Source organism: Rhea pennata, chromosome 24 (assembly GCF_028389875.1).
Source record: "Rhea pennata isolate bPtePen1 chromosome 24, bPtePen1.pri, whole genome shotgun sequence".
NCBI classification, from domain to species: domain Eukaryota; kingdom Metazoa; phylum Chordata; class Aves; order Rheiformes; family Rheidae; genus Rhea; species Rhea pennata.
The window spans coordinates 6,110,114-6,122,832 of record NC_084686.1 but is presented as its reverse complement, the minus strand read 5'-3'; the positions used below and the strand labels follow the sequence as shown (position 1 = coordinate 6,122,832).

Below are 12,719 nucleotides of genomic sequence, written 5' to 3'. Positions count from 1 at the left end.
CTGGGTGTATATACAGAGTCGAGTGTAATGGAAGCAAGATCTTATCAAAAGCTTGCAAATGGCATTATAATGCACATAATAATTATAGGTATGTGTACGTGGGGATGGTGAAGCCTTTGAAATATGGCATTTCCCTCTGGAAACATGTTAGTGAAATAAAACCCCCCACCTGTATGTCAGTTTCAGCAAAAAATGTCTATTAAATACTGGACCGTGCTGCTCAGCAAGGTCACAACGCTCCTCTAGAACCAGGTGGCGGTTTCGTTTCCAAACAGCATGCTGGGTTTTGTGCAATGTTTTTTTAATTTATTTTTTTTTTGTAAGTGAGGTGTTGTGTTCTGGTGTTTTATTCTGATGTGGGGGGAAAAAAAAGAATCACGTAAAATTTTGTGAGAATTTCTGCTAAAAGGAAATTCTGTCTCTCTCTACAACTCTGTGCATGTGGAGGTATGGTATGCCTTTATTTACCATCATATCTCTGTGTTGTTTCCAATGAATAACTTCTTCCCCCGTCCCCATATCTCAGGGATGCAGAGCCCTGCTATCTGTATGTTCATATCAGCGTGGCACGTAGATATGTATGAGTGTAATGGATATTAGGCATTTATTGCAAGGCATTCTGTTGAACATCACCTGCTGTTCAACATGAAAAGTTGATGTTCCACAAAGCCACAAGCCGAAGGCTCCTTAAGAGCTGTTCCGGTGCATCGGGTAAATATACGTGCTTAGAACAAGTACTGTGCGAATTAATAATGCATGGAGCAAGTCCTTAGGAAGAGCCAGCTACCACATATGGCCTTTCTCTAAACTGCTCCCTTTTCTTAGGCAAATACGCAGGGAAGTGTTGTTTTTGAAACGTAAGATGTAGGTAACAAGCCAAACTAAGCTCATCAACCGTTTGAACTTACTGTAAGTGTGCTAGCTGACTGGGCAGCTAGAGTCAAATTCAGAAGCAGTGCGAAGGATAGTAGAAATCGCTGCTTGGCGTCTTGTGTGATCGGAGGCAGCTTGTGTTGGCAGAACGGTGGGAAAGAGCTAGGGGGTGAGATGAGAGGAGCCCTCACCTCTTACCAAGAGCATTTTCCATCCAAAACATACCAGCTAGAGGTGACGAGGAACTTCTGGATGTTTGCATTGCTTTGCTGAGCTAGAGAAGCAGATAAAGCCCAACTATAGCAAGGTGATGAGGCCCGTGTACTATGCAACTCAATAGCTTGCATTGGCTTTTGTAGGAGTACCCTATTTTTACTGTTGTTAGCAGGCTTGGAGGCTGCACAGCTGCTAACAAGGAGTGCAAACTGCTCCCAGCAGTGCTGTTAAATGGTGGCGGAGAGCCCTGGATGAATGGGAGGTCATGGGTCCTTTCTCCTCGAGGGCCTTGGGTTTCTGGGGAGGAGCGTGAGCTAAAAGCTCTCTGGCCTCTAGACCAAGAGGTAGCTCTACACCAGCTGTAGCTTTTGGTGCTGTCAAGAACCACAGGAAGGCTGATGGATGGTAACAGTGCCAGGTCTCAGGTCCTGAGGACATTTCTCCTTACCCAAGGTGGCCTTCTGTGGTAGTGGACAGTGTGATCCATCAGAGCCTGGGACTGGGAAGTGCTTGTGCTTGGCAGCCCGGGCTGTCAAGGCCATCAGACTCCAGGCTGCCAATCCATCTGATGTTGCCAGCTTTTTCCATTCATATTGTTATAGTCAGACCTGTTGATGCAACTTGAGAAGAGTGGCTCAGAGCCTCTTGTTTTTTCACCTTTCTTCAGCAGAATTGCTGGCCCAGATCTGATTTGAAGAATCTCTTTGGGCAGTAGTGATAGAGAAAAGAGAGAGAAATACAGCTGGATTTTCTAAGAGTTTGCAGCCAAATCATCATCTGAACTGCAAAGTGAACAGTTTAGATTTTGGAAGCCTCTGAGGAAGAGTAAATATAAAATGCCAAGATTTTTTTTTGCTTTGTCATTTTTCTTCCTACAATGTTGTTTTAAGGGACTGTGAGTCACCTCAAGCAGCAAAATGTGACATCCTTACCACTAATGAAAATTATGAATATTCGAAACAAGATATCATTTATTTGGTTTGCATCAGCTCACAGGAGTCCCAGAGTTTAGGTCCTCTAATATTTGGCATTTTAGACAAATGCTGGGGGGGAAGAAAGAAAAAGAAAGAAAGAAAGAAAGGATTCCAGTCTTGAAGAGCTCACCCTGTGCAGGCACGGTGGAGTGGCTTTAGGCTGGGGAGGGCTGCGCTGCGCCCAGACGTGGCATTTATGGATCTTTGTGCCAGGCAAGGGCCGGTCTCGTTTGCACCGTTGTGCAACGGGTGTGGGATGCTGGCGCGTGAGACGCGGTCGGCTGCAAGGAGCCGGGTGGCGGCGGGAGGGGGGTCCGGACCTCAGCAGGGTGCGGGCGGCACCTGCCTGCGGCGCGGCCGGCGCACGCCTCCGCGGGTGCGCTGCTGCCCGCGGCGAGGCGAGCCAGGCCCCGGCTGCAGATCGGCGGAGGTGCTGCGCGCCGAATGCGCGTTTTCGGGGCGGGCGGCAGCGCCGGGAGGCGATGCGGGGCCGCGGGGCGGCTCTGCCGGCGCTGCGCGGCGCGGCGCGGAGCCAATGAGCGCGGCGCGGGGCCGGGCCGCCGTGCGCGGCCGGCGGCGGCGCGGGCAGGCGGGCGGCGTGCGCGGCGCGGAGCAGCGGGCGCGGCGGCCGCCCGTCCCTCGCGCCTTGCAGCCCCTCTCAACCCCCTTCCCCTCCCTTCCCCCCTCCCCCCCATTTTTTTATTTTTTTTCTTTCGTTCCCTCCCCCACCCCGCGGTTTTTTTATTTTTATTTTTTTCCCTCTCCTCTCTCTCTTTCTCTCTCTGTCTCTCTCCTCTCTCGCTGTGCGCCTCGCTCCGGGAAACGCTGGATTTTAAACCTCTCCCCGGCAGGCAGTGACCCAGGGGGAAGGAGGGGAGAAACGCAGCCCCGCGGTGAACATGGCCCAGGCGAGCGCGCACCCCCCCGTCTCGTGGGTGATCTTCGCCGGGATGGCCGCGCTGCTCCTCTCCCAAGGTAGGGGCCGGGGCGGCTTCTCTCCCCGCGATGGAGCGGCGGTTTGCGGAGGTGGGGGGGGGGGGGGGTGTGCATGGGGGAGGGGGGAGGCAGCCGGTGCCGACCCGCTCTGCAGCTCAACTTAGTTCCCGGCGGAGCGATGCGCCGGGGGTGCCGGGACCCGACGGCAAGGTCGTCCCAAGAACTCGGCCGCCGGAGACCCCCTGCCCTGGGCTGCAGTCGCGTCCCGGGCGAGCGCGGCTCGCCCCCCCGGGGTGGGACCCTCCGGGAGAAAAGCCTTAGGGGAGAGGGGAGGCGTTTCAAAAATAAAAATGAAAGCAAGAAAAAAGCAAGCGGGGAAGGGAGGAGGCAGAAGCCGGCCCCATCTGGCCGCGGGCGCGGAGCCTGTCAGCTTGCGTTAGCCTCCTCGCCGCCATCTGGAGGGGCTGCGGGAGCGGGGCTGGCTCCGGGTGGGGGGGGGGGGGAGCGGCGGGTCGCATCCTGCGCCCCCGGCGGCGCTGCTGGCGGGGGAGGGGGGGGTGCTGCGCCCCCCTCTCTGCGCCTGCTGCGGAGCCCGGCCGCGCGGTGCGGTGCGGTGCGCGACGTGGCCGAGCCCCGCTGCGCAAACTTGGCCGCGCCGGGCAGGGCCCCCCGCGGCTGCGGAGAGCCGCCCCGCGGCTGCGGAGAGCTGCTCAGCGCGCCGCGGCGCTGCTCCTCTCCGGCCGTTCTGCCTCCGCCGGTTCTCTCCTCCTCCTCCTCCTCCTCCTCCTCCTCCTCCTCCTCCTCGCAGCTTTGCTGCGCACTGGCCCTCGCTCCGCTCCTTGCAGTCTTGCTGCCTCTGCTCGTCTCCTGTGCTTTCTCTCCCTGTTGCTGTCAAAGCTTACAGATGAGAAAGTTGCTTTTTAATTTTGTTTTCTTTCTTTCTGCTCCTCGCAGCAGTGCAGTGTTAGGGAGGAATCCCCTCCCCCCCACCCACCCTAATCCATTCCCTCCCTAGGCCAAAAAAATAAATCCCGCTTGTCTCTGCTGCTGCGCTCTGGCAGACCCCGGGGACGCCGCGGGGCTCGGCTCCCTTCTCCTCGCGGGAGTCACGTCCGCTGGCGCTGCCAGCCTGGCTGGACTGGCACGGCTGAGTCAGGGCGAGGCAGGGAGCAGCGCCCTGCCGCAGGCTGGGGGCACCCGGGGCAAAGGACAGCACTGGGCAGGGCTCAGCGGCAAAAAGTTTGGGGCTTTCTTGCACCAGCAGGCGTTGGGTATGCTGGATCGTCAGTGCTGAGTGCTTGGAGGGAAGGAGTCCGCCTGGGTGGTAGTCTTGTATAACTGTTTTAAAAAGATTCCTAAAAAGTTGGTTTTGACAGTTTTTGAGCAAAAACTTGAGTTTTTTGGAATTCGGGAGTCGTTAGCCTTAAATGTAACATCTAAGTGTATATCTGTGCTTGTATTGGCAAGTAGCAAAGCTGTATGGTTCAGCTGCTTCATGATCTCCCTCTGACATGCACAGAATTTTTTTGAGTTTTGAACTTTTATATCTTGCTGAATATAAAAAAAATGATTTTTTTTTTATTTGGAAGATGCAAAAATCGTTGTTGTGCAGGAAAACTGTGCTTTGCACAGATCTGCTACGAATAGCTCAAGAGATCTGTGCTGCCCTCTGCAGCAGTTTATCAATACTCCAGGTCATTTACCTATTTGCCGCCAAACAAACACTAAGGAAAGTGGCTGCGAGTGTACTTGAGAGTAAAGCAGAGCATTGAGTGGGATAATTCGGGAGCGCTTGACCATCTGCGTTTGTGCAAACATCCGTCGGTTGTCAAAGTTTTGCCAGTTTACTGGCAGGCTGTTTGTTTTTTGGGAGACGTGATCCCGGTTTGTGAGCTGTGCCCTGCGTGAGGAAGCAGGCAGGAGACCTTGTCGCCCTAAATGTCCCCCGAGCTTTGGCAGCCCCGACGGTGGGCCCTCCAAGGGTGCGCTCGGCTCTTGACTGTGGTTGCTTCTGCTGGAAGCAAAGGCAGGACGCTGCTTGGCCAACGCTTCTCCGAGGGAGATGAAGGTGCCCGTAATATCAGCGCGTGGGAATGGCGCTGCTGGCCAAAGGGCCAGCCGTGGCTTGGAGAGCAGCCAAGGCTTGAGGGGAAGAAAATGGGAACAGGGAGGCTACAGTGCGCCAGGGCAGCCCCGGGCGTTGGGGAGCAAGTGGGTATTTGGCAACACAGATCTCATTGTCTGTGCTTTATCTCTCGCTGTGCTCAGTGCTTGGATGGGTTGCTTTTGCCTATGATTTCGAATAGTGGTGGTGAGTATCTGAAACGTGCTTAAGGACCCGCCAGCAGCGTTTTCTAGCTGCCTCTTGCCCACGCATTTGTTTCACAGCACTGAAAACCAGCCCCACAGCGCCCCTTACTCATATCCACCTGGGTTTCTTGAGAAAGAGGGCGAGACTGGTGCAAAATACACACCCAGCGCACATCTGAGTGGAAGAGAAAAGAAAACTCTTTACTCAACCACGCGTAAAAGGATTAACCAGGCTAAAAGGTCATAGAAGATTTAGCTGGGCCTTTAGCATCAGTAAGCCAAGAATTATGGGAATTTGATTTACAAATTAGCATAAAGACCTTATTCTAATAAGCATGCGAGCTGGAATAGGTATGTGAAATAATAGCATATGTCAACATCATGCGCTAAGCGTCCCTCATCCAGAAGAGTTATTAGCTCAGTCTGGAAAATGCGGCCGGGTTGCAGATAATTCACAAACTGAAACGCGGACTAAACTTGAGGCGGATAAAAGGCTGGGATCGTGCTGGCAGCGTATCTGCAGAGCATAGCTGCCCGCTACGTCCGCTTGGCCGGCGGAGACCCCCGAGGGGCGTCCCCAGCCTGCAGGGGCGGAGGGAAGCCAGCGTGCAAGAGGGCGGTTGCGCTAATGAAGTCGTATAAGAAAAATTACATGTATTGACGTCTTACGGTGAATACCCGGATTCATTGTTCCCTGAGGAAAATATTAGATGCGGCTTCGTGGTGGTTAATAGTTACCGTGCAGGTCAATAGAATGTGATATTCACCCCACCAGCAGAAAATAGCTATTTAATAGGTAATAACAGTAATAATCAATAGCTACATGATTAGATAACCCAGTTATATGTAGTACATAAAAGGAGAGGATTGCGGTCTGGTTGCTCAATGGCCTGATTTTGAATGTTGCTGAACATCTGTCATTCTTGTTGATTTTAACTGGAGCTGCAAGCAGGTATCCAGCACCTCTGGAAATCAGGCCACTGGCTGGGATTAATTGGCACATTTTTAAGACTCAGCAGAGTAAACAAGAACCCGGATAGACCTTTGCCACTGGGAAGATGCTTTTGAAGGCAGGCTGCATTGCGCAAAAACATGGGATTGCACCTAAAATGCTGGGTTGGCACTCCAGATCTTAAATCAGTTGCAAGCTTTGCATGGATTGCCGTAGCACCACACTTGAGCTTTCTTCTTTGGTTTTATACACGGGGTATGGCCGCGTCCTCAGGTGCGTTCTTCCCTACGTGGGCATCGACCTGGTCGTGCAGCGGTGGATTGGCAAAATAGCGAGGAGCAAAGTTACTCTGGTTGCTCTGTGCTAAATCTATGGAAGAGCTCTTTATGGAGTTATTTGTAACGAGATACCTTATAGCGTGGTGTGGGGAGGAACACAGGCTAGAGTCGTTTCGTGCTGTTTTGAGTTAGAGTAGCAGCTAGGCTCTCTAGTTGTAGCATGGAGATGCATGGTGCTAGGCGCTATGCGCGAACCACTGTGTGTTTTGGGGCTCTCCCGACCACCTCGGATGAGAATCGTACAGTCCTGTTTGCAAGGAGGTGCAGGACTGGTTGCTTGGGAAGAGGAATTCCCGCTGCAGCTGGTTTTGGGGTGTCGCAGTGCTTAGAAAACAACTTCTTCCTGCTGCACGGAGGCATTTTGAGCAGCGTAGTAACCCTGGCATTCAGTTCTCCCGTCTGCCTACTGTGCCAGCTCTGACTTGCACGTGAGAGACATGCATTCAATATTCTAAATGTCTGGTTCATTTATTTTTCTTGCTGCTTTAACTTAAAAATATCCATATTTGTGATCCCCCCCTGTTTTATTTTTTCCCTATGGCGGGGGCAGAAATTGATCACTTGACAGATCTAGGTCAAGTCAGCAAGCGGGGCTTGCCGTTCGCGGCGAGCTCGCCAGCCTGCTTCCCAGGCAACTTGCAGCGAGACGGTGGAGGCGTGCCGCAGCCTCCCACCGCGGCCCGCGGAGCGTGGTACGGGCAATCTCTCTTTGGCCGAGCGGATTAGAAGAAATCCTTTCTGCGCTTGTCTTTCCTTCCCAAACCTCAGAAGTGGCAGCAGAGGGCAAAATTTTCTTTCTTCGTTTCCTGCTTCGGTGGGGTCTCTAGTAGAGCCCGGGCCTTACGAGAGGGTGGATACGACCTGTCAGCGGGTGGATGTCTGTTGGTGCTCCCCGATGTGCAGTGCCAGATCTCCCCTTAAACTCACTGGGGCCAAAAAGCGATCCATCTCAGATTTTCGTTACAAACGCTTACAGCTGCCCTAGAGCTTGAGGTTGAGCTCCTGCTTTTGAATAGGGCAAGAATAAGAAAGATACCAGGTTTGGGGATTTTGTATTGGAAAGCCGAGCTGTTTTGTGGGTCCCACCATCAGTCAGACCCACAGTTTAGTGGAAGAAATGAAGGGCAGCACATGCGGAGATTGCCACACGCAGAGGAGTTTTCATGTGGAAAACCCATCTCTACATTAATATGAAAAGAGCAAAGGAGAGATGGGGTAAGTTTGGACCGCATTCAGATATGCATATGTTATACAGGGAGCGAGACATTAAATGATTTGCCCGGAGGTGTATGAGCGTTGGTTTGCAAAGATAGGATGGAGACAGGAGCCCAGCAACTGCAGAGCTGCGTTTCCCTCTGAACTCGATGGGAACCGGAGGTCCTGCCTCCTGAGATGCTCGTGGTGCGTGAAGCCTTCTGTGCCCTCGGCAGCCTTTGTAGGCAGGGAAAGAAATGCAGTGGCTGACCTCTGCATCGCCCCATTCCTGGGGGCACCGAAAGCCCTGTGGAGCATCTGGCGTGGGCCCTGGAGCCCCTCTGCTGCAGGTGCCCTGGCGACCCTGGGGTTTGCCTGCCTGCCTGCCTGCCTGCAGGCTGCATGGTCAGAGCCGCTCCGGCAGCCCGGAGATGGTCACCGCCTCCCTCTTCCCTGCTCAAGCAGCACACACCTTGCTCTTGCTTAATAACAGAGAGCGGCGAGGGCCTCACCTCCGATTTGTTATCTCCTGCCAAGGAGGATATCATGGATTTTTGATGTGCTTATAGTTAATATGTCCAATGCTGAAAGCTGTTGTAAATTAATTGACCCCCTTGACCCCCTTGTGCTGTTGACTGTTCCCACTAAAGACACTGCTCAGTTCTTGGCATCCTCCCTCCCCGCTTTCCCTTCCTCCTCCTCCGCTGCCTCCCGCATGCTTGGCTTGCTAATCAGGGGGAGCCTCCCGAGCGAGGCTCGATGCAGCGCTCGCGCTGGGCGAGTGGGCTGCTGCTCTGCGCGGGGCGAGAGCTTTGCGGCAGCCCTGCCTGGGAGCTGGGATCCCCGGGAACCAGCAGGAATAAATCACTAGTTGTGGGGATGTTTCCATTAAGATGCCAAGGTTATGGTGGTGGGATCTGGCCCGGCTTCCCCTTGGAATAGGGACTTTGTCCCCAGTGTGTAGTTGTGCAGCACCGAGCGCAGAGGAACCCGGGTTGCGCTTGGGCTGCAGCACACGAAGCTGTTTGGGAGTAGGAAAATCTGCCACGGGAAGATCTGTGCTATTAGTGAGACAGAGCAACCGCAACTTCCCTGTGAAACCGAGTTCTGGGAAAAATGGATTGATTTGAAATATTTTGTTCTGATTCTGAGCTCGCAGCAGCCTCTGTACTGAGTTGTGAAGTTATTTCAAACAAAAAGAGAAACCTGAAGGCTGTATTCGGGCAGTATCAAAAGTGCCTCTCTTGATAGTCCCAAGACTTGTTACGTTTTTTATTGTTACTTCTTCAAAAGGGATCCTCTGATAACGTTTTGATTTTTGCCAGAAACAGGGCTCTTTCTTTAGAGGCCCGGTTTGAAAGCTGCATCTGACCACCCTCGCTGGAAGCGCGACCGACGTTTGAAGTGAAGCAGGTTCGTTAGCGCCGTAATCTCGTCCTGCCCTTTAAGCATCGCTCCCCCCCCCCCCCACACACACACCTTGCAGGAGGAGATCTAGGGAGAAACGCTACGTTCCCGGGGGGGTTGGTTTGTTTGCGGTGGAGCTTTATTCCCTTTCTGCAGGACGGATGGGGTTTATGGATCAGAGGGTGCCGATGTTACGCTTTTGGCTCAGTCGATCCCCCCCCTGCCCGGAGGCCGGGCTGGCTGGCAGGAGGCGCGTTCGGCTTTGGAGACGCAGCCCGTTCTCGGAGCGGCGCCGCCGGCGGCGGGACCCGCCGGAGGCCGGGGAACCGCCGAGCCCGCTTGTGGCTGCGCGCGACGCGAAGAGCTGCATTATTTATTGTTTACCTCTGTACCGCTTCTCCCCGCGCCAGCGCTTCCCGTTGGACGTCTGCGGCTTCAAAACCTGACATCACGTTAGCAGCCAGCTCCAAAGCCCCCAAATAACGCATAAACTGTGATTATTCCTTCTGATCCACTTGTGTTTATGTAAATGGCTGGAAAAGCGGTTTTCGGCGTATTTCAGAAGCTTAAGGGATTCTTACGAAGCCTATTATTGAAAAATCAGAAAGTGAAAAGCAACTTCTGAGACAACGAATTAGCAACTCAATGACTGTATGTGTAACGCTGACTGTACCGGAGCTGGCTGTATTACAAACGGGAATTCCCCCGGGATGCAAAATCAAACACGTGGCAACAGGTTGGCTGTTTCTGCGGCGCCCGGGTAATCGCAGCGGCTTTGCCGGTAATCCGGCGACGGCGGAGGGGAGCGCTGGGAGCGGGAGGCGGCCGGGGCCGAGGGGCCGTTTCGGCCGGCGTCCCTCGAGGCGGCCGGCGTCCCCTCGGCCGCGGGAAAGCGCTCCGGCGCGGGGCGACCCAGAGCCCCTCACCTCCCTGCTCTCCGGCCGCTCTCTTTCCTTGGCCCCCTCGCTCCGGCGGGTCCTTTTTTTCCCCCCCTTCCGTATGCTAATTTCCCACCTGAGCGCCGAGTGCTTTATAAATAGCAAATCTGAAATGAATTTCCTAGCAGCAATCATTATCTCCCTCGACAGCCATTAAACATTCACGCAAGCAGAGCAAAATGACAAAGGGGATTGATTTTTGCAGTGTGTGTTTGGGGAGGGGGGGAAGGAAATATGTTGACAAGTTTTTTTTTTTTTTTTTTCCTTCCCTCCCCCTGTATCTGCTGTAGCTCAAGGAATTTGAGATCACTCAGTGGCTCTTGTGTTGGGATTGCCGTGGAAGGGAGTGGAAAAGGGCAAAGTAAGAAGAAAAAAAGAAAAAGAAAGAAAAAAGCCTTTTCCCTCTCTCCAGCCCCTGCAAGCCTGGCTCACGTGTCAGCCGTGTGCGATGGGCAAACACCAAGCGAGTTAGGCAGTCCCGGCACCGGGATGAGCGTGTCGGGGTTAACGCCGCCGGAGCGGAGGGGCGGGCTGCCGCCGGTGGGGGCTGATCTCGATCTCCGCAGCTTTCCCCGTGGAATAAATGTGTTGATGCAATAGTTGGGAGCCGGCGAGTGCTGCCGTATGAGGCACTGTAGCTGAAAATTTAACTTTGATTTCAATTTTCATATTTGTCAGCAATAATTAGATTCAAGAAATGTTTTTGCCGCGGCTCTAAAATACTAATAAGTAGGAGCCTTTGTACTATGGCTAATGGAGTCTTTTTTTTCTTAGTGGGCTAGAAAAATTCCATTAAAGGGAAAAGTCATACTGTATTACCATGCTTCAACATGCATTGACTTTGCTGCCACAGTAATATCTTTGCCGGGAGACAGTGGTTGTCGCTTTTAACCCCAGGGACGGTGGCTGGGATTGCGATTTTTTGCCGGTGCCCCTCCGTTGTGGCCTGAGGGGGCTTCCCTGGGAGCAGGGTGGGCTGGGGGGCACGGAGCTCTTGGGGGGAGGCACGAGGCATCGTTTCAGGTGCTCGCGAGGTGATGCTGTAGCGTTAGCTGGGCTCTGCGCCTGCCCGTCTGCTTTGGCAGTTGTTTTTGGTATTGCAGATTCCCTGGGGCTGGAGCGGGGCGAAGCGGTGCGGACGTCGCGAGCTCGGCGAGCGGGTGGCAGGGGGATCTGCAGTCCGACAGCCGGACACCAAGGGGCTGTTGCAATTTGGAGGACCCTTGTGTCTCCACCTGCACCTTAAAATAAATAAATAAATATAGGAGGATCAGCGCACCTAGCGCCAGGCTGCAGTATCCCCCGAGCCGGCTCTGGCCCTGGCCGCTTGCTCTCCAGCCCTCGGAGAGGGTCTCGCCGTGTTTCTTTCGGTCCTCGCTCTTCTCGGCTCGTCTTCGCGCAGAAGCGCTGTTAGATCAATTAGCCGGGATTTCCACCGCCCGGCCCCCTCGCCGGCTCCGCCGTGCTCTTCCCAAGGCCAGAGCTCTTCTCCCCCGCCACAGCTGCCGTGCGGATTTTCCCGGCGGCGTGCGCCAGGTTTTTATCCCGGAGCAGCCCCGTAGGCTAGAGGAAGGTGCGAGAGATTACATTCGCTGGCGATACGTACAGTGAGTGGGGGGGTGAGGGGGAAGCTCTGAAGTTGTGTCATTCTCAAGTTACTTCAGCCTATTAAGCAAACAAAAGCATTTGCGGAATGAGAAATGGAAATGGCCAGCACAGCCCGATTAATCCTGGATGTACAATTCCATTAATAAGCTGGCTTTTAATAGTGGCTCTTTCCAGGAGCTGCTGGATCTAAGAATTGATGTATTCACTATAATTGTGTTGCAACTAATAGGATATGAAGAAAATTGTACGGAGAGCCTGTTCTTTTAGCACCGTTTTCCCATCAGTTGAAATAATGCCGTGCTGCGGAAGAGCCGGGGAAGGTAATGATACTTGTATCTAAATAAAAACAAGGTTTTCGCATCTGCTGCCAGAGGGTTTTGGTTCATGCTTTTGAGTCCCTGTGGAATGACTGGAAAGCAAAATAGCAGCTTGCGAGAGTGTGGGAAGAGACGGGATCGCGGTCCCGATGGAAACATCCCGGGGCTCCCAGCCGGGCTCACCGCCCCGTGCCGGGCGATGGCATGCGAGCGATACCCGGGCCGGGAGCCTCTGGGCTCTTGCTTGAGAGCGGCGGTGGGATTTTGGGGGTGCCTAGGGCGCTAGTGGAGTCATCCGGGTCTTGTTGGCTGGCGGGGAGAGGAGCCTCCCCCCTCCCAGGCGGATGCGGTTTGTCGGGAGGGGTCATTACGGACCCGCGGGTCCTCGCTCCGGTCCTCCGCTGTGCGCGCTCGGCTCCCGGTGGGAGTCGGAGGTCCCGACGCTCTGACAGGTTGTTGATGCTCGTTTCACGATGAACTCTCTGCTTTTTTTTCCCCCCTGCACGCATGCGAAACCTCGGTTGCCCCGAGCCGGAGCAGGCCCCGCGGCGTCTGCCCAAAGTAGCTTTGGGTGGGAGGGGTCCCGTCGGTGTTCACGGAGGATTTGGTCTTTGCAGGGTGGGGATTTCTCCAAGCGTTCTTGCAACAGCTGCCGG

At 54.1% G+C, this 12,719-nt stretch overlaps 1 protein-coding gene across 1 annotated transcript in view; it reads left to right on the top strand.

Moving 5' to 3' along the window:
- The first annotated feature begins 2,747 nt into the window (after positions 1 to 2,747).
- Positions 2,748 to 12,719, top strand: part of NTM (neurotrimin) — a 335,213-nt gene continuing 325,241 nt past the window's right edge. Inside the window, exon 1 of the mRNA XM_062594415.1 lies at positions 2,748 to 3,038. Within this exon, the coding sequence (XP_062450399.1) occupies positions 2,963 to 3,038 (76 nt within the window). The 5' untranslated portion in view covers positions 2,748 to 2,962. The remainder of the gene's footprint in view (positions 3,039 to 12,719) is intronic.